At 37.7% G+C, this 22,802-nt stretch overlaps 1 protein-coding gene across 4 annotated transcripts in view; it reads right to left on the bottom strand.

Annotated features, from left to right (window-relative positions):
* Positions 1-17,064, bottom strand: part of LOC136242649 (3'-5' exoribonuclease HELZ2-like) — a 43,313-nt gene extending 26,249 nt beyond the window's left edge. For all 4 annotated transcript variants that reach the window (XR_010694601.1, XM_066034092.1, XM_066034093.1 and 1 more), the window contains exons 1-3: positions 16,685-17,064; positions 13,717-14,409; positions 8,141-8,404 (exon numbers count right to left, since the gene is read on the bottom strand). Coding sequence is in view for 3 of the 4 variants with exons in the window: in XM_066034092.1 (XP_065890164.1) it covers positions 8,141-8,404; positions 13,717-14,409; positions 16,685-17,027 (1,300 nt within the window). In the remaining variant the exon portion in view is untranslated. The remainder of the gene's footprint in view (positions 1-8,140; positions 8,405-13,716; positions 14,410-16,684) is intronic.
* Between the last annotated feature and the right edge of the window lie 5,738 nt (positions 17,065-22,802).

The following is a 22,802-nucleotide window of genomic DNA, read 5'->3' as shown; positions in this document are numbered from 1 at the left end:
GGCTAGGTGTTCCTCAGAGGATAACTAACGAGATTAGTAACTTCGTTACTTGTAGTAATAATATTACATAATACTAGACTCGTTACAGTAACTATATTACTTAGGTAACGCGTTACATTTGTATGTGAAGTAACTTGAGTTATATTACCTGTTTTTATAGCGTATTTTGTTATATTACTTAGTTACCACAAAAGTAATAATATTACGTAGCGCGTTACTTATGTAACGCGTTACTCCCAACACTGCTTATATTTAACTATAGTATTAAATCATTGGATTTACTGTAATTGTTAACTAAAAGCAGCCAAAAATCAAATCTCAGAGCTTCTAAAAAATCTTTTACAAATTTCTGGAGAAATATTATTATTTTTCAGCCATACCAACTTCCACAAACCTCCTTTTAAAAATCCTAGATCACCACTGCAGTAGGAAGAGCATGGAAATTGATTTGTACAGCAACTATAGTGAAAATAAACTACAGGCACTTACATTCACAGCCATAACTTCCGTTTGCATTAGTCTACAACATTGGAATTTGGCTTAAAATGTTTAGTAAATCAGTCAAGGTATAGTTTTAGCTCTGTAGTCACTTATGCATATGGCAATTTAGTTGAAGATATAATGACCATCTTGTTTATGTTTACCACATTGTAAACAAATGCATAGGACATGCATGCCATTGGGGATACAGAAATGAAACAAAGATTTTCGAACTCTCCATGACGAACAAACAATTCAGGTTTTTGCTGAGATGGTTACGTATTATAGCAGATTTATCTTCCAACCTGTATACATATTGGTAGAAGTGGTACAAAGTTATAAGCAACTTTCAAAAATTACAAGTGTGATATTTTTGTCACACCTGCAGGGTAAAGTATTGACAGAAACAATTTAAAAATTGGTATGCAGATAGACTAACCATTGTAGCGTGGACTTTTTACTCTTTATGATTTGAAAAGTATTGAGAATATTAGTTAAGGAGATAAAAAGCAAAAACCAAACATGTAAAACAAGCATGACCAACTCTAATAGAACAGTTACAGAGAAGTTTTTAAAAAATGCCCAAAAACAATTGTCCAAGGTTCAAACCAGGGGCCTCCACACTTATTTGCCCAAATCCTTTACCACTCTGCCAATGCTGTTAGTTGCTTATCTTACATAATTTCCATCTTATAATGAAAAGTCCACTTTACTACACCAGAATGGTAAAGTTTCACATTTTAAAGATCTACATAATTATCAATTGGAAGTTCTAGATTATTCTAGAACATTTTATGTGCATTGTGTTATAATTACTCAGAAAAAATGTGTGTTGTATTAGAGTACTATAGAAATATTAATCAAGTAAAATAGGCCATGCACTAAATGTGTAAGAGTCATGCGATCAAGTAGGGTAGTCAGAGATAGTGCAATCAATATTGCTGTCACATCTACCAGTTAAACTGGTTATGTACACTAGTTCGAATTTCTTGCACTTGTCAGGTAACTATCAAGGTAGAGTATTTTTTCAAATTCCGGACACCACATAATAACAGACTACATCTAATTCCGGACACTACTATCCATACACCATAGCTGTGTAGTGGAGTTGGGTACTATTCACAGTGGGGGTGGTGTGGTCACAGGATGACACCCAATTGTCCAGCGTGCGTGTGTTGCAGCAAAACGGCGTCGACCAGCGTAACTCATTGTAAGGATTTGTTTACAGGAGATTTAAGACAGTGTTAAAGTCAGCTTTACTTAAGTTGGTGCCATATAAGTGATTTAGCTAGCTACGCCAGTCTAGCACTGACCCAACGCCCATTCATATAGCTAAAAGCCGGCCTGAATTCTCACTGCAATAAAGCCCCTGCTAAGTAATAGTACCGAACTGTTCAATACTGTACTAATTGTGCATATTACTTGATGTAGACACAGGTAGCAGTGTTCCACTGTATAGATGTGTGTTAAGAAGTGGGGAATCAGTTGGAACCAGTGAGCACAAGGAAGCAGCCAGTCCACGTAGTCGTACAGATTGGAGTAAGCCAGCAGAGCTAAAGAAGATGGATTTAGCCTTGCAGGATATTACAGAAAAGAACAGAAAAACTCTATGGAATTTCAAAGTCAACCCTTCATGACCATGCAAGTGGGAAAGTGAGAGCTGGAGCAAGTATTGGTGCACCCAAGTATTTTTCTGATGAAGAAGAAGATGAAATAATACATTGGCTGGAGGACTGTGCAGAAGTTGGCTGTGCCAAAAGCATTAAGGATGTCAGAGCAGTGGTTAGGGAAATTCTAGCTAAAAAGATGGGGGTGGAGTGCAGCAGTGTTAGCCATGGTTGGTGGGATAGATTTTGAAAGCAACACCCACACCTCAGGTTGAGAGCTGGGGAGGCACTTGCTTACAGACGAGCTGTTGCTGCCAGTCCTGATACAGTAAGAAATTACTTTGATCAACTGGAAGAAATTTTGGTCACAAATCATTGCACAGTCAACCTTCTCACATTTACAACATTGACGAAAGTGGATTTCCCTTGAATCATCACCCTGGCAAGAGGATAGGAATTTGTGGACAGAAAAATGTCACTGTTAATACTTCTAGAGATAAAACCCAATAACCTGCGTCAATGCAAGTGGATGCTATATCCCGCCTATGGTAATTTTCAGCCAGAGCCATCTGTCAGAAGATCTGATTGAAGGCGAAGTACCAAACACCTTGTATGGTTTATCAAAAAGTGGATGGATGGATGGATGGATGGTGACCTTTTTTCCAAGTGGTTTCATTTCCACTTTTTAAAGTATGTGCCTCCTGAAAGACCAATCCTAATTTTGCTCGATGGACATGCATCCCACTATAATCCAACTGTGATCAGAGAAGCTGCTCTGTCTGCTTGTTTTTTTTTGCCACCTAATATAACACACATTACCCAACCACTTGATGTTACCACCTTTCATCCACTGAAAAGTCATTGGTACAATGTTTGCGATCAATACATGCCTTCCCATCCTGGTAGAAAAGTGACCATTCAATGCTCCAGTAAACTTTTCTCTCAGGCTTGGTATGAAGCTATGGTACCAAGTGTCTGGCTTCTGAGCAACAAGTATATATCCTTTCAACAGATGAGCCATTGCTGTCCCTGGTGGTGAAAAGAGCACTGGAATACCGACTGTCAGATTAGCCTATCAGCAAGGCATTAAATATTTGCCTTTTCATTCTCCGCTTTGTCAACAACATCTAGACTCAGAGCAGCCTGCTCAGCTTGATGAGCCTACTGAGCAGCTTTGTAAGTAAGTCAGCTTTTCTGAGGAAGAAAATTGCTTGTTTGAAAGAAATCTTCCAGATAGTCGATACCACACATGGCTAAAAGCAAAGAAAACAGCACTGTTGACACCGCCATGTTTAGATCCTGTTACTTCGCCTGAGGAATACCAGAGAAATGCACTTGCACTGTCACAAGAACAATCAAAAGAGCCTTTATGGTATGAAGTTTTGACTGTACCCAAGCCAGCACATGAGTCTGTAGCTTCTGCTCCTGGAAAAGCACAAGTTCTCACTAGTGCTTCTTTTCTTCTAAGTTTAGCAGAGAAAGAGAAGATGAAGAAAGAAGCTGCAGAAGAAAAGGAAAGGTGAAAGATAGAGTGGGAGGAGAAAAGAGCACTAAAAGAAAAGGAAAAACAAGAGAATAAGGGGAGGCGTAAAGCTAAAGATTCTCTCAAAAATGGGCAAAAGGCAGTGCAGAGAGAAACATCAATGATGACATCTGCAAGTAAGATTTGGTGCTTGCATTGCCCTCTAGTGTAAGTCTCTGTATTTCCACATCACATTGAATTTGTTTCCTTTACAATATTTCGGTAGACTAAAGCAATTTACATTGCCAAAGAAAGTATTAGATAGTACAGTGAATGCCTCCATAGGAAATTTTAACATGCATTCACTAATATCCCATAGTGTATTCGTGCACTGGCCCACTAAATTCATTGTTGTAAAATTACTTATCTCCTAGCAACCAAAGGACATACTGATTGTGATAAATGATGATCTATCTTTTAGGCAGAGATGGTTGCCAATCTGTACAAGTTAGTGATATGAATGTGCCAGAGATGGGATAGTTGTTATGTACAAACACAAACATAAATAATGTCTAATTGTCATGCCTTACTATCTTAATTCTATTTCCTGGCATTGTGTTTTGTGTCCTTGTTCCTACAGTAATACTTACGCATTTTAATTGAGTAGGTGTTAAATTGGTTTCATTTTAGTGTGCTTTTTATCTGTCTATGTAATAGAACAGAATTATTAAATAATATTATTCAAACAGTTCCAGCTAAAAGTGACAGTGAGGAAACACATGATGGGAATAGCCACAGGAGCAAGTTATGTGAAGAATTAAGAGCAGGTTAGTCAATCTGCTATAATATTTGTGACTGGATTTGCAAAAAAGGGATTGATTTGTATTGAAATATCGTGATTTATCTTGTTCGCACTATTATAACCCGTCAATGCTAGTACTGAGCTACATGCGTGGAGCTTGCACACGTTATAGACAAATTCATGTCCTTCAAGACCATCCACAAGACATTCATCCAACTGTTGATTTTCTATATCGTTTATTCATGGGTTGGGAGTATCAGGCGTGCTCATGTATGTGAGTGGGAAAGTGGTAGTGTGGCAAATGGAAGAGCAGCTATAAAGTCATAAGGCCCAATAATAGGCTCTTGAGACCTTCAATGACACCAGAATACACAGAAAAGTTCTTGCCAGTCATCTGTTGAGTTGTAGAGAGCAATCCATACCATTCCAGGTGCCGGATATTGCCATGAGAATGGTGCCAGGTGTTGTGACACAGTTGGCTCTGAAAAGCATACATCTAAACGTCTGAAGCCAGGAATCAAAGGTGTAATTAGTAGTGTAGGGACTGGTTTGTGCTGAGGTTCAATTCCGTAGGTGTAAAAGACCCGTTATAGCAAATCCTGTTACATTTATAAGGTTTGTTAAATAAAGTAAAGCAAATTTCATTGTGACTTCAAATATGTTGCATTGTAGTATTTTGTTACAAAATCATTGAGAACAATTTAGGCATTCTGAGGATTCAAACACAATAGTGTTTTGTAAACCCTGCTATTGTAATATTTGTTGCACATGCACATAAAGCTGCAAGGGGCACTGTCCCCCCACCCCCATATCCCCATATATGATGCACTGCCTATACTATGGTGCAGTGGTACTTGTTAGGTATTTGTCATTGTATTATTTTTGCTGTTTAGACTCTGATTGTTTGCTGGGGATCTGTAGCCATCCAAGAGCAAAAAATATGGTGCAGTGTTCTAAGTGCTCTAAATGGCTGCATTGCACCTGTGAAGACGTGAAGATGACAGTAGTTACAGATCCACGCTACACCTTTGTTTGCAAAATGTGCACAAAGGCAGCAAAGTGATCAAATGTGTGGCAGCACAGATAGGCTGTGCACATCTGACTAGTGCATGACTTGTGATTTGATTTTTTGTAACAGTTAGCTACATATGTTGTATGAGATTCTTCATGTTATTGCTATAGCTGACTTGAAATGCCATAAACAAACTGTTTACCAAAGCTATTTGCTGGAATTTATGTACTGTAGCTTAGTTCGTATATTGTGGGTTAGCTAATTGGCGCCTTAGCAACTGTGAGAAGGGAGGGTTGAGTACTGCTTTCCAACCACAGGGATTGATTATGTAGCACAATGTGCATGGACTGACTTGCAGTTAGCTATAAGGATAATGTGTCTTTGCGATGTTGAAGTAATTTCTTTGCTGTCCGGTATATGCATCACTGCTCCGTTGATTGATTGTCTGGAAGACCTAGAAAAGTGCAGCTCTCAAATCCACGATAGCTGTGCTACGCTCCTACAATTCTATTGCAAGAACAAGTAATGTAAATACTTCAAAGTAGTGCAGTTTCATTTGCAGCTAGTAGCTGGGTCCGGGTGATATAACGATGTCCATGTGATGGTGTCCGTAGAATGACCAGTTACTCTACAAACCTTCAGTGATGTAAGATTAAATATACATGAGCTATAACATTAAATCCAACCGTATATGCATGTAGCTAGCTAACAAATGCTTTTCGAGATCCTTTTAAACAGCAGTCATACACATACAACATTCAATAACTAATTGTTGAAGTTACAAAATAGCACAAATATTAGTTTCAAAATAGAATGTCACTTCATATCTAGCTCTCTGTAGAAAACAAAAAAGATAGACTAAAGCCAGCATATACCAATACAAAAAGAAATTACATTTAATCCAAAACAGCCAAGCTGTAAAAAGTGTAGCCTTCCGAAAATAGGCTAGTATGAAAAGATGTGATATCAGACAAGAAATGGTTGCAATGATATCATGTCAATTAATACATACCTGTGTTGTACTTCTTTAATTGTTACATATATGTATGTATGTATGCAAAGTAATGCACATCACAATATACCATAACAACATGAATACTTTCAAGTATATACAGTATGGTACGTATGTATCAAACAGCATGGTAGTATTATTTAGTAGGTTTCCCCCTAAAGTGATGCACATTGCTAAAATGCCATGTCTAAAAACCATCATAGAAAAAAATATACACAATGAAAATCACTTTTACGGAATACTGTTACTCCATTCAACATCAAATACAGCTTTAAAATAAGAAAACACCTATAGGCATTCATATATAGTTTTTTTAATCATCATAACCTTTAATTTGATCTGCCTGCCTCACTGCCTTACTCCCTGACCACAGTTGCAAGGCTAGAGGCCAAACAAAGCAATGTGCAACCACCATTTTACACCACAACAACAAACTGACAGGTGAAATGTGCCTTTTGTAGTTCCGATGAATATCTAACTTCTGTGCTTTGCTATTCCTTTTATCTTCAATTAAATAGTCGTCTTCTTTCATGCCAGGAAACCACATGAAGGCAAAAATTTTCATATCAACACTTTCCTTGAAGGAGTGTATTTAGATGCAACAAAACCATTTGAGATACTTGTATCCCTGGTAGTATCAGGTAGCAGCTAATATAATGGGCCACGCTCCTTTAAACAATCACAATACCCCATGACACCTCTTGCTGAGGCCATGCCCCTCAACAATTTAGCTCTGTATATTGTACCACGCCTCCCAGCTAAATCTACTGCATGGCTGAGTAGCGAGATCAAAATACTGTAATACAACAGTCACAGCAACATGCAGTGTTATAGCAACATACTAAAAAAGTTAGAAAATTAGTGCAATAAATTTAAAACTTAAGTAGGGCTCCAGCAATTAAATGTAGTGAAACAAGAGATGATGGTAGCTATGAGGGAAAATCCCTACTTGGCTTTGTGGGAAAATGAAATTATTGATTTAAAAATGATGTAGGGTTCCAGCGATAAAAAGTAGTGAAACAAGAGATGATGGTAGCTATGAGGGAAAATTCCTACTTGGCTTTGTGGGAGAATGAAATTATTGATTTAAAAATGATGTAGGGTTCCAGCGATAAAAAGTAGTGAAACAAGAGATGATGGTAGCTATTAGGGAAAATCCCTACTTGGCATTGTAGCATCTTTTGCATGCCAATTAGGGATTTTCCCACAAAGCCAAGTAGGGATTTTCCCTCGTAGCTACCATCATCTCGTTTCACTACTTTTTATCGCTGGAACCCTGCATCATTTTTAAATCAATAATTTCATTGCACTATAGGGCTGGGAGATTATATCGATTGTGGGATTAATCGTGATTGTCTCTGAACATCGTGATGTTAATATGTATTAGTTAATTAAAAAATGGCGGCACATATTGTGTTGGAAGAACTTGATCTGGAAAACTCTTCCAAGACAGTTCATTGTGTGAATAAATCTTGCTAGTTAAAAAGCTTACATATTAGGATGCTATTATTCATTATGCTGTTTGTATTAAACTCTAACTGCCTATAGGCCTTAATTGTGTTTAAAATTGTACATAATTTTACCATGTATTGTTAGAATAAATAATTCATACAAAGATGTACATATACAGTGCTATTGATGCATGCAAAGTTGTAACATCGTGATATATCATAATCGTGATACGTTGCATCATACAATCAGGAAGGTAGCAAAATTTCACAATCACTCAGCCCTATTGCACTAGTACACACATTTCAATCCTTACCACCTATTAATGCATTATGAATAACTTCATGCTTTCCAATTTCTTGCAGTATGTCAAGAAATTTAAATAAACAAGATGTGTCTTTTTGTCGAAGCTGTTCCACAATAATCTTGTTCCTGATATAATCACAAGGAGCAGTGTTGATCATTTTGTAACTGCTAATGTTTAATAGTGTCTTTAGCAACATTTTATCTGCCACCTCCATGGGGTGCAGTGCTTGTAGAAGTTCTTGGTAGTACTTCAAAAGCAAGTCCAAAGGAGTTTCTAAGTATGCAAGTTTTAAATATAAGCATACAAAGTTATATTATCCCAAAAGCTATGTAGCTAAGTGATAATCTTCTAGCTTTACACTATTAGATTTTACAGAGTAACCAAAGGCTACTCAGGATGTCAAATAGCATAGTGAATGATCTTATTAGAGTAGTCATGATTACAGGGTACCAAATGGCAGGACATGGTAAGAAACCCAAAGGTATGATATCTGCTTTAATTCCCTTTAAAAATGTGTCTGTAATCTTAATTACCCCCACAATAAGTCTGATATAAGATTTAACTGTAGTAGTCACCCCTGCAATGGTTCAACTACTGAACATCAAAAGTACTATGCAAGCACTGATATGAGTAGAGACACAGAAATGCTTACAAACAGTGATGTACAAATATAATTTTAGATTGATAGTAGTCTGGTAGAAACCTGCATGCTGACCTGACCTAAATGCCAACATCAAAGTGAGACCTGCTAATTAAAACACAGTGGAGAGTAAATCATCCCAGCTAATGTGCGGGAAAGTAGGGGCAGATCTAGGATTTTAGAAAGGAGGGAGGATGCTAACATGGGACATTTATAATGGATAGGTAAAAATGACAACTGCATGGTTGATACAGCTCTAGCTATACAGTGTGCAAAACACACCCAGAAGGATACCCTATCTAAGGGGGGTCTGGGAGCATGACAAAAATATTTTGCAAATTTAGCCTTCTGAGATTGAACTTGGTAATAATGTTGACTAAAAAGGAGGTTCACAATGCCTATTAGCATTGTGAGTCAATTAAACATACTGTAATTATAACAAAGTGACATTAATATTCCCTATAGCAGCTGTATAATACTAGCCTTAAAATCTCTTAAAGAACAGGAAAGGGAGGTATCAGCTTACAGATGATCAGTACTTGCCATGTATATAATGTGCTTTACAGTCTCATTGCTCAAGCTATATTGCAAATGTCCAAACAGTTATAATGAATGTGTGGTAAGTGTCATGTTGACTAACTGGTATATGGAATACATATACACTCAAAGTATGTAGCATGCTAAAGCTAGGAGGTCTGGGGGCATGCTCCCCAGGGAATTTTGGAAAACAGATCACAATATTGAATAAATTAAGTCAAATTTTGAAGGCTCATATTTCACAATAATACAATGGCGGATCCAGGATAGGCATTTGGGGCAAATACCCCCCTCCTCACCTTGTGGAGGAGCTAGCTAAACTTCTCATTAAAATACTAAACTTTGTCAGGCTAAGATCAGTTTATAAACATTCACCCAGCACCTTCATGCATACTAAGTGCCTCTAAAAACAATTATCGTGTTGCTGTTGTTTAGACATTCAGAGCCTGTAAAACAGCTTTTAAGATTTCTCACAACCATCTGCAAAAGGCAAAAATGGCAAAAATGGCAAAAATTAACAATGAGACACTACTAAGAGGTGATTATTTGCTGCTTCAAACATGCAGCAACTGACAAGAAATAAATAAGAGAATCTGGCTCTCCCCAACCACCTACAACTTAGCCTGTTTGTGCCCCTCCCCTTGCCTGGATCCGCCCCTGTAATACTAGCCAACCTTGTTCAAATTTGGTATGTGGAGTGCTGAAGGTGGAGGGCATTTTTGTAGTATTAAAATGATTCCAATTCAAAAAGGGAGCACGGAGCGCTACATATATGTGAAAATTGCATTTGTTTCTTCCTGTAAATATATTCACGGTGTGGTGCTTGGCTGCACGACACACTACCATTTTAAAAAAAAACGTTTAGTAAACCTCGCTGTAGAAAATTACAACACATAGCTTTATACACAGTTATTATAGAGTCATAATATATCTTTGTGTGTTCTGTAAAACAGTCCGCCATCAATTTGTGTGACCTTCTAATAGAATATTTGGTAGAATTGAATCCCATAGGTCAACAACTGCTGCCTGCCAGCTGCGACGAAAACGGTCTAAAGTATGATAGTTGCATGGATTCTGGATGTGTCTTGATAATTATATCTAATCCAAAACAGCCAAGCTGTAAAAAAAGTGTGCGGCCCTCAAAAAGGTTATGGTGAAAAAAGATGCGAAATCCAAGGTGGCAGCCAAGAAATGGCTGTGATGGTAGGTTAATGGTAAAAATTTTAATAACGACAATTCAGGTGAATTTTTGTGCCGCTTGGTCTTGGCACAAAATTTACCTGAATTGTCATTATTAAAATTTTTACCATTAACCTACCATCACAGCCATTTCTTGGCCGTCACCTTGGATTTCACATCTTTTTTCACCATAGCCTTTTTGAGGACCGCACACTTTTTTTACAGCTTGGCTGTTTTGGATTAGATTTCATTTCTTTTTGTATTTGTATGGCCGGCTTTGGGACTTTTTTAACCTATCTTTTTTTCTTTACCACAGGAAGAAGAAAAGATGAAGTAGATGTACTTTAAATATTTTATCAGTAAATGTACAAATTATATATGTAATACATATATTGATTACAGAAATCTCCATGGTGGTTTCTTTGTAACTGAACACTCTACAAGGTGATTTCTTCTAGATGCTCTCTCTACAGGGTGAATTGTTTGTAGCTGAACAATCTACAAGGTAACTTCTTCTAGCTGATCTCGCTACAGGGAGATCTGTTTGTAGCTGAATTCTGTACAGGCGATTTGTTTGCAGCTGAGCTCTTTACAGAATGGTTTCTTTGTAGCTGAACTCTCTACAAGGTAACTTCTTCTAACTGATCTTTCTACAGGGCAATTTGTTTGTGGCAGAAATTTATACAGGGTGATTTCTTTGCAGCTGAACTCTCTACATGGTGGTTTCTTTGTAGCTGAACTCTCTACAAGGTAACTTCTTCTAGCTGATCTCTCTACAGGGTGATTCGTTTGTAGCTGAACGATCTACAAGGTAACTTCTTCTAGCTGATCTCTCTACAGGGTGGTTTGTTTGTAGCTGAATTCTGTATAGGTGATTTGTTTGCAGCTGAGCTCTTTACAGAATGGTTTCTTTGTAGCTGAACTCTCTAAAAGGTAACTTCTTCTAACTGATCTTTCTACAGGGTGATTTGTTTGTAGCTGAACTATCTACAAGGTAATTTCTTCTAGCTGATCTCTCTACAGGGTGATTTGTTTGTAGCTGAATTCTGTACAGGTGATTTGTTTGCATTTGTTTGTAGCTGAACTCTCTACAAGGTAACTTCTTCTAGCTGATCTCTCTACAGGGAGATTTGTTTGTAACTGAACTCTCTACAGGTGATTTGTTTGAAGCTGAACTCTCTAAATGATGGTTTCTTTGTAGCTGAACTCTCTAAAAGTTAACTTCTTCTAGCTGATCTCTCTACAGGGTGATTTGTTTGTAGCTGAACTATCTACAAGATAACTTCTTCTAGCTGATCTCTCTACATGGTGATTGTTTGTAGCTGAATTCTGTACAGGTGATTTGTTTGCAGCTGAGCTCTTTAAATAATGGTTTCTTTGTAGCTGAACTCTCTACAAGGTAACTTCTTCTAGCTGATGTCTTTACAGGGTCACTAGTTTGTAGCTGAATTCTCTACATGGTGGTTTCTTTGTAACTGAACTCTCTACAAGGTAACTTTTTCTAGCTGATCTTTCTACAGGGTGATTTGTTTGTAGCTGAATTCTGTATAGGTGATTTGTTTGCAGCTGAGCTCTTTAAAGAATGGTTTCTTTGTAGCTGAACTCTCTACAAGGTAACTTCTTCTAGCTGATGTCTCTACAAGGTCACTAGTTTGTAGCTGAGCTCTCTACATGGTGGTTTCTTTGTAACTGAACTCTCTACAAGGTGACTTCTTCTAGCTGATCTTTCTACAGGGTGATTTGTTTGAAGCTGAACTCTCTACAAGGTAACTTCTTCTAGCTGATCTCTCTACAGGGAGATTTGTTTGTAGCTGAACTCTCTACATGATGGTTTCTTTGTAGCTGAACTCTCTGCAAGGTAACTTCTTCTAGCTAATCTCTCTACAGGGAGATTTGTTTGTAGCTGAACTCTCTACATGATGGTTTCTTTGTAGCTGAACTCTCTGTAAGGTAACTTCTTCTATTGATCTCTCTACAGGGCGATTTGTTTGTAGCTGAACTCTCTACATGGTGGTTTCTTTGTAGCTGAACTCTACAAGGTAAAGCTGAACTATCTCTTTCCATAGTTGCATGAACTCCCTACAAGGTAACTTCTTCTAGCTGATCTCTCTACAGGGTGACTTGTGTGTAGCTGATCTCTATATAGGTTTCTTGTTTCTAGCTGATCTCTTGAATTCTCTTCAGGGTGACTGCTCTATTAGGATGACTGCTCTATTAGAGTATCTCGATCTCGCACTTGCTGCACCAAGTTGGATTTCATGTTATAACTCCGTGGCTTTAAGTCTGATTCTTCTATACCATTGGTGAGCCTTTCTAAGATGATTACTCCATCTGTACTACGATTTTCAAAGCATTACCCCAAGCGGTTTATCTGGTAGACGTGGCAAGCAGTCGTCTTTTTATTAGCTAATCTCGATTGCATAATTGTTACACACTGTTGGTTTTTTCGTTGTATCTTCCTGTTTTTTAGCTCGATTTCTTTCAAACCACAAAAGGTTTGAGGTTCAATAGTTAACCTATTCACCCACCAATTTTCAGCTTCTTCCCATACGTGGTTTACCCTGTAGGCGTGACAACATATTGGCATTATTTTTCGTGAATAATCGCTTATAACTCTTTGCCTGTTTATCGTATTCCAGCCAAAGTTGGTACCGAGATGCGCCTTTATACCCCCCTTATGTGTGCCAAATGTCAAGGCAATCGGATGTGGCGTTCGCGTTTTATAGCAGTTTTTGTAAGTGTGCGACAAGAGGAAGAAAAATAAGAAGAAAAAAAAAACGAAGAAACTGAGCCAATTTGTGAAGTTGCATATCTCGGGAACGCGTGAAGCGATTTCGCTCAAATTTGGAATGTGGAGTGCTGAGGTTGGAGGGCATGTCCACAGCAAAAATCGTCTTGTTTCATCAAGGAAGCACAGGGCTACGGAGGTGCGAAAATTGCGTTTTCTTTCTTCCTGTCAATATACTCACGGGTGTTACGCGCCGGCTTCTTGGGCCACATGACACACTACCGTGTGTCTTGATATAGAGCTTTACAGTGACCAGTACTAAAGGTCTGACAGCAACTTGTGCTGCAACTACCTAATAAACATAAATGGAGACTTTAGATTACTTGACCTATAGCTAATAGGTAAAACAGAAAATGTAGCTAAACAGTAGCATTATGCTGTAATTGCAGTACTTTTAACAACAAAAGACTATCATATGTTTATGCATAATACATAGCATACCTCTTACACATGTCATAGGAGGCTCAATCTTGTAGTTTTCAATAATTAAGTATTTAATTCCAAGTTGTACAAATGCTGCAGTGTTGGTGCAGGCAGCATGAAATGCAGCACCAGTCAAACATGAGGGGATCAGTAATCCAATACATACACAACCTTTTCTATATGACTTTCTAATGACTGAATTGGACTGGACATAAAGAATTTTATGGGACAGAGCCACCGTAAACTTTCTCAGCTCTCCATAAGTTATGTTTTCTTTATTGACCAGCTTGGCAAATATGGTATCATACTTTTGTACATGATAGTCAAATTTCATTACTCTAAATTTTGTTATCTTTATGGTCTCTTTCACTTTGACATCATTGAATGTATCATTGTAATTGCTTACAGACACTTGCAGGCACTCATTTTTAGAGACCTTTGCTAGGTATTCCAACAGTCCTACATTCAAAAAGTTACAATAAGTCAGGTTAGCAAGTCTTGAAAACAAATCACCCATTGAAAAGACATCAAAGTCATATTCTTCATGATGGTGAGTCTTACAATAGTTATTACACCACATTTTAGCTGCTGCAACGCTCGGCCCATACGGAGAGGGTCTTTGAAATTCTTCCAGAAATTTTTCCAACAATTGTCCAAATGCAATTTCTATACCCTGGCTGACAGTGAATTCAATGGGACAAGACGGTACATCTGTAAAAGACACATGCACAATAATTTTTATAGATATGATGATATGTTTAACATAGCATTACAGTGGAAAGGACACTGCATAAAGGACACTACATATTTAACCTCTTTATATAAAGGACAGATCCTTAAGTCCCCAAAGATCTCTGTTACCCCTGAAAAGGACAACCTCCTTATAGCAGTAACGTTTTATTAGTCCCACAGTGCCTGTCACATAGAACCACATGCACTGAAAATATAATAGCCAACTACTCTCTAATAGAACAGCCTACAGGGTGTAGTGCTGTAAAAGCTTACTGGGTAAACCGAATAACAAGCCAGTTATTCCAGTTATTCCAGTTATTTGCATAACGAATAACCGATCTCTAAGACAAAAAATGTCAGTTGGTACTTTTCTTGTGCTACAACACTGAAAATCACACTTGTAGTAGGATTCTGGTATAATCACTTGCTGCCTATTACTTTGACGACTATAAGGACAATTTGACAAACAAATTTTAAGGGTATGTATAGCTTATACGTTGAGTGCAGTATGAAAATTGCAGAAAATGTCATTCAATTCAGTTAACCAGAAAACTGACAGTTATGACCTGCTCAGTAACCGGTTATGATATTCCATCCAGTTTCACAGCTCTAACAGGGTGTAAACTTTATACTCTAATAGATACACCACTTCATTACCTCCAACAAAATGTTCGCTGTGTCTGCAGGTGAGTCAAAATAATTGCACTTGACCATAATTTTCACCTTTTCTTCATAAAGCAAAGCCTTTGGAAGCTGTGTGAAATACAGCAGCAAACCAGCTTTCAGTAGCTTCAGTGGCGGATCTAAGAATTTATAAAGGGGGTTTCCAGTTTAGAAGGTGGAGACATGAGATAAGCAAAAGTCTGCACTACATTGTCTGGTTTGGTAAGGTGAGACCAAAAAAAAAAGGTCACAGCCTATTGATAAAGTACATAAAATCCTTAAATAACTTGCTACACACTGCTTTAATAGCTACTGTGACTGCTCTATTAGGGTATCTCAATCGAGGCGCACGCCGCATTAATAAAACATTTAATTGTTACATAATCATTTTTCAAAGGGGGTTTCCGTGGAAACCTTGAAACCCTCCTAAATCCACCACTGAGCTTTCTTGCTGGTCACTAGTGGGATAGTGACTAATAATAAAATCAGCACTGGAATTCCTGAATACCACTCAGGCACTTAAGTCTTGTGCAGGCAATCCTCCTAGGGAAAGATGACTAGTATCCCTCAGAACTATTCAGGTCTCACACCTCTAAGCAAGACAAGGGAATTTGCTCCCCCAGTTAACACCAGATACTCAATGATGTTACAGAGCTCTGTGTGGTTGACACCAGGTCCCCATTATACAGCTGGATATACCGGAACAATGTGAGTAAAACTTCTTGCTCAAGGAAATAAGAACAGAGAAGAATAATTTATTGACTAGTGATGTCACATGCAACCATTACATCATCTGTGACTGCAGTCAATGTATTGACCGGCCAAAAGTTTGCTTTGACTTGTAACTAAGAGCCTTTTCCAATCTTTGACTGGTGACTTAGCAACAATATTTCAGTACTTTTTGATTGTGGGCTATCCTTAACTGTTGATTTGGTACTAATTTGGTGACCTTGGCCTTTAACTTAAACCATGGTGGCAGATCTACCTACTGAGGGTTCCACAACTCCTTTAAAATGTCATACAGCTTCTTTGAAATCTTTGTTGAAATCTCAAATCTTAGCTGATATTGACATCTGAAATCTTGAAAAATTAAAAAATTCCATCCATTTTACGTATACTTTTGTATGTTTAGCATTATGTTTGCTATGCCTTACATTGATCTGGAACTCTCATATGGCTTCTAGAGATTTCATAATCTGAAACCTTAAGTTTCCGTATACTAAGCATCTCGTGATCTAATTATTTCTGATACCACAATTTTTTTTGCTCTGAAACCTTGCTATAAAATCTTTGAAATCTCATACAGGTTTTATACGAGATACAGGTCCCTCGCTACCTATAGTGGGTGCCTGTATGTCACCCCCTTGCTCTATAGATGTACGAACATCTTGTGTGCGTATGGAAATGCTGTCAACAACGTTTAACTACAATGTGTGGCATTTGTATGAGTAATGGGAGTGTTTCATTATTCCTTACATAGGTATAAGCATTCAAAATTTATACATATACATGTATGGACGGACCAGAAAGAGACACTTGGAAAATGGTGATTGTTCTGTTAAAGCATTTCATCAATACACATCTGACTTACCATTGGATGAAACTGGAGAGTGATCAGTTGGTCCACGTAAAGCTTTGTTGATTTTATTGGCTAAAAACTTGACTGCAACATCATCGCTTCTCCCCATTACAGCTAGCATTTCGTTAAGCTGAGTATATTCACCAACCTGTATACTACGATAGATCACATGATCTAGGAAATACTTTATCTTATCTCTCTCATTCGAGCAATGGTCTATTGTGGTCTTTTGATTATCAGAAAGAAGCTCACGATGATAAAAATCCAAAACTAAACCTTCAACCGGTAAAATTATTAGCAGCTTGGGATAAAACATCCTGTAAACTCTTTGTACTTCCTCTTCTGTATACTCCATCAGTTGTGATTATTTACGAACTAGTAGACTAAGTGTATTTTCTGTCGGTTGTCGCACGTGCCGGTAGTAGGGTATTTAAATGTGTAAGGTGAGAATGTATGTCAATTCTACGCTGCGTATTTCAAAGTGTAGGCTACCAGGAAGAAAGCTTGAGCAGGACACGGCTGAACCGCCCAGGAGGATGCAATAGACGATATGCACACTATTACTCGAACGAAAAATGATCAATTAAGCGTAGACGGCGCAAAACTCGACGGTAACTTAAAAAGCGGAAGTCCCATACAAAAGTATGGGAAGCAAATGCGGCTCGAGCAATAACTCACTACTCGAGCTAAGGACAGGCCATCTTGCTTGCCATACACTTCTTTTGCACGTAATAGAGTGTGCATATCGTCTATTGAACATGCCCTTACGAGGACGAAGCAAGACAGCACGTCTGAGCTAGAGAACCAGAACTGAATTTAAGCTCAAAGGAGAAGGCGAGAAGGATAAACCCGACGCTGCCGCCAAGAAGGTGAAAACTGAAGAGGCTACACGTAAGGTAAGTAAGGGGGTTTCCGGACAGCTGGGTATTCCGGACACTTCGTTTTTAATCCGCTACTGAAGGATGGAATGGAAACCAATCAGGCTATGGTTTGAGTGCCTAAGTACCCCACTTGTGTGCTATAAAATACCAAAGTTTTATCTCGATAGCTTCAAGGATTAGTGAGATTCGTCACGATTTGCTTGCGCATGTAGAATATTTTTGTGTAAAAAACTTTCTATACGCGTGTTAACAGTAGATTGAGGGCATCGTTCGTAATTCTGAGCGACCGTATGCACCAAAAATTGTCAATCACACTATACAGTGAACGGATATATGATTTAGAGATAGTACAATTGGATTCCACGCCCATTACCTGCGTCGTGTCAACTTGAATGCGCAATCAACACAACCAGCAGCCCGGAGAAGCCTGCAGCAAGGATCTGCTGGGCCAGTATGCTGTTTCTGTGTTCAGGTAAGGGCTGGTACAGATTTCCAGGCAGTAGATCAAACGTCGCATCTTTGAAAGCGTTGCAAGACAACTGCAAGATCCGAAGCAGCATAACACAATTCTGCTGTAAAAAAAATCGCTGCCATAAACAAAGTAACCAGCCAAACAGAACGCTATCAGTCTCTGCTGGGCCATGGCACTCAGTGGAGTGCAGCAATTCCTATGGTGTAGTATTTGTGTCAAAATATACGGTATATTTTTATAGTATACAGAGTAAATTTTTTGAAGGTGATGTGGGTGAAGCCGGGTGCTGAAATTATAATGAGTTGCTCAATTATATTTTTTGATAGGGTCGGTAGAATATTTATGAGGGCGGTGAAATATTTATGAGGACTGCATAAATAAATTAAAAACTGCATACTGATTAATTTTTGATAAGGCAATGAATATTTGTGAGGGCGGTTTAATGAATTAAAAGGCTATGCAATTAATCATCTTGATTTGGTGAGGGTTGTTAAATTATAGCTAATATCTGGCATGCAAAAAGCAACTGTGGTGATTGCTTTGTTAGAGAGTTTTGTATTAAACGAATTCAGTGTCCAGCACACTTGCTACATGACACACATGTATACTCATAGACTATTCTAAGGGGGGCCATGTCCCCCTGCTGAAAAATAACTTTTTTTAAATCTTTGGGAAAAGTTGCAGTATATAGGTTGGCATTGTTATTTTTAGCATTTTTCATGTTTTAACATAAATTTTAGGCTGTTTTCAAGCCTTCAAATTGCAAAAATCCTATAGCTTCTTGGGGCTGCACCCCCAGACCCCCTGAAATTCAATAGTCATACAACAATAGTCATGCTGTTCCCTACTTGCCCCCCCATTGGTCAGGTCTATAGAATCACCACTGCATGTACTATGGAGATTAACATGCATGGCAGCTGCATGTGAAATATTCTCGTATATGACAGACATTGACAGTGTATTTGCACTGTTTGTCTTACTTACAGTAGCTGCTTTGCATGCCATCTTGTAAATCATAGGTTCTTTTCCTTCTCAGTTCTGGTCATCCCTTTAAGGGTTCATGTTCCATGCAAATGTCTTTCAACATTACTAAATGTGTAGTCATGAAATGCAGCAAGTCACCATCTATCATCTCTTATAACTATTCACTTTTAATGGGCATGTATTAGACACAAAAACTGAACGCACTTAACTGGGGATCATCTTACACAACAGTATATCATGGGCTTCTCATATAAATAGCATTGTTAATACAGCTTCCAGGACACTAATTTTTTTAAAGTGAAACTTATCAAACTGTTCTCAAAAAGTCAAAGAATCTGCATATTTTACAATTGTTCATCCCGTTTTAAAATACGCATCTGTTGTTTGGGACCCTTACCAGCAAGTACATATCAACTCATTGGAAAAAAACACAGAGGAGAAGTGCAAGATGGGTATGTAACAACTACAACACATATAGTAGTGTAACTACTATGATAATAGAATCTCTATATTGGGTCACTCTAAGAGAATGCCGTAAGATTGCTGGATTATCCTTCTTTCATGATATTGTACACAAAGCTAGTGTGGTAAATATACCACCACATTTTCTGAGGACAACTAGACACACTCCCCACCACCACCAACTTCATTTTATCCACCCAAGCGCAAACACCACAGGATATCAAAATAGCTACTTCCCAAGAACTATCATTGATTGGAACTCATTATTGACCTCATTAATTGAAATTACTCATAAGAAACTATTTCTAGATAACATTTGTAGTTAGCTAACTAATGATTTGTAAATAGCTAATTGTACATATGTTCCCCCTTGTAATCCCCCCCCCCCTGGAATTTTTCCCTCCTGGGAAGAATCAGTAAACACTGCCTGCTCAGTAATAATAATAAATGAATAAGCTTCAGTTGATGAAATACTGCAGTTTTCTTTTTCTATTCTTTTTGTGGTATATATATAGGTTTGCATTCTGTTTGTAGGTGCAGGATTTGTAGCTATAAAAACTATAAAGGATATTTATTTTGTACAGTTATACTGACTATACAACCACGCAGCCAATTCAAGTAGCTGCTTAGTAGTGCTCAGCTGTCATTGTGTTCCAGTGGATCATGCCACTAATGCAAGCATGTATGAATATTGCTATCACAAGCATCTTTCTGCTGCTAGCCTACTGGCAGCCACTGCATATATACTCACTGATCATTTGTCACATTACAGCTTAAACAGTCACCAACATGTATTATCTATCAAAATATTTAATACCTTGGAGTGATAATTAACAGTAAACTTACTTGGTCTAATCACGTCACCTACATTATTATTGTTATTATTGTTGTTTACTGTGCAAAACCTCTTACAGAGAGTATATACAAGCACAGATAATAAATCAGCAAAATTAATTATGTGGTTAATTGATGTTCAGCTAGCCTTGCTTTAAATTGGTCTAAACTTGAACAGGTGATGAGGTCGTTGGGTAAGTTATTCCAAATCTTTATACTTGAAGGGAAGAATGAGTTAAGGTATGAGTTTACTCTTGTGTTTGGCTGTAACAGCCTCATTGAATGACCTCGTAGAGAGTAGTTAGATGGAGCTGGTATGAGTATGGTATCAGCCAGTATATCTATTAATTGGTGCATGATCTTAAACATTGTGATCACTTTCAGCTGGTTTCTGCAGTGAGCCAGAGGTGGCCAATTCAAATTTTGTAACATGTTTGTGACACTTGCATATGCAGAATAATTATTATACACAAACCTCGCACACCGTCTTTCACTGTGAAAAAAGTGGGATATAATATGGTATTTCCAGTGGCTTATTGAATATAAATAAGCTTTAATATAAACCCTGTATTATACTCATGTTATAGTTTAGTATAATACATACTATACTATTACATATATGGTTTCAGTTTATTTACCACATTACCTGAAGTAGCTTATATCGAATATAATACCCACACTATACCATCACATATATGGTTTCAGTATGTTTAACGCATTAACTAAAGCCTTACATGAGATTGTTAGTATAATACAGGTTATATCAAGCTTTTTTGTATTCAATAAGCCACTGGAAATACCATCTTATATCCCTCTTTTTTCACAGTGTTTGAACTGATTCAATAGCTAAGATATCCTTTTGTGTATAAGGGTCCCAGACTACACAGGCATACTCTAGGATTGGTTTAATAAGTGACTTGTAACAACTCACTTTGACCGAGATTGGGCAGCTATGAAGGTTACGTTGTAAAAATACATTACTCACAAGGCAAAAAAATGTCAGCTTTTTGCAAAGGAATCTAAAAATTGTCCTCCATCAGTTAAGATTAAATGTGACAAGCCTTAAGTTTGCTCCATTCTAGAATACTAATCCACTGTGTGGGCCCTACCCACATCACAACACATTCAGAAACTCGAATTGGTTCAATGCCATATGGCTAAATTTCACTTGCAAGGCATTTCACACATTTTCTAGAAGTTGTTAAAGTTAATTAATCATTGTCAGCATCCATATAGATTAATGCAAAGTTGTGGAATTTTTCAACCTTGTCACACACACTATAGTGAAGTGGATTAGCTATGAAATTGTGCGTTTTAGTGATAAAAGCACCAAATTTGGCACAGAAGTAGAGGATCACCTTACAAACAAATCTGGATATTGGGCCAATACAGGCCACGCCCCCTTTGATAGGTTCCACCACTAACAAAATATTAATGTTTAATTATGCAATAAACAAAGAAAATGAATAACTGAACATGAACTCTCTACCATATGATATAGAATTACACTAATTTGCCTATTTTAGTATAGCAGACATGGCCAAAGTGCACTCTGTATGTAGTATTTCTACCGAGAGCACTGTTTTGACAGCATAACTATGAGCAACTACATATATTATTAGTCTATCATCACTTGTGAACTCATTTGGCATTTTATGCAATCATGTAGATGCTTTCATATACTTTAATTCATTTAAGAAGTGTTAAAAGTAGGAAAACATACTGTATAGGAAATATCTATTCAACCATAATTGCTATCCCTACATAACATTAGGGATGAGTCTATTTTGCTTTTTTTCTCACCTATTTTTCTTTCCAGCAATTCTTTTTTTACCTACCTATTTTGCTCAATATTTTGCTTGTCAACAATCTATTTTGCTCCATAGTTGGTGTACAATGTAATAATAATAATTACATGTAATAATCAATAAGCACTGTTTACATACACTATGGTGTTTAGATATTAGTGATTGTATCTTAGCATGATTGATGCCTCCATATAATCCTTTAGTGAATTTCCTTGTAGGTCACCAAATCCTGAATTCAATAGTGAGAACACCCTTTCTGCAGCAGCCGAGGAGGGCTGTATGGTCAAGACCTTCTTTACAGCATTTGACCATAAAGGCAAATCAGTTGCATTGAGCTTCCACCATTCCAGAGCAGCAAGTTCATCACTAATACCATCCGCCTTAGCTACATAAGAAGGAAGTTCAGCCTTCAAATTTTCAAGCTCGTCATCCTTAAAGAAGGGAACAACCTGCAATGCATTTACATGAGAAACATCTGGCTTAAGCATTACTATCTTGTGCGGATTGAAAACTCTCACAGCCTTAAAAACTAAAATTTGCTCCTTTAAGGAAGAATCTAGCAGTTCTTGAAAGTAATCTAGAGCTGGTTGCATACAGCTTCGAGCATAGCTGCGATGCCTCTGCTGTGCAGTTGATTGAGTAGTGATACTGCAAATAACAGCTTCAGTGTTTGGAGTATGAGCTGCCCT

This window comes from Dysidea avara, chromosome 13, assembly GCF_963678975.1.
Source record: "Dysidea avara chromosome 13, odDysAvar1.4, whole genome shotgun sequence".
Taxonomy (NCBI): Eukaryota; Metazoa; Porifera; class Demospongiae; order Dictyoceratida; family Dysideidae; genus Dysidea; species Dysidea avara.
Note: the sequence above shows the minus strand (reverse complement) of the source record. Positions and strands in the feature narration are given on the sequence as shown.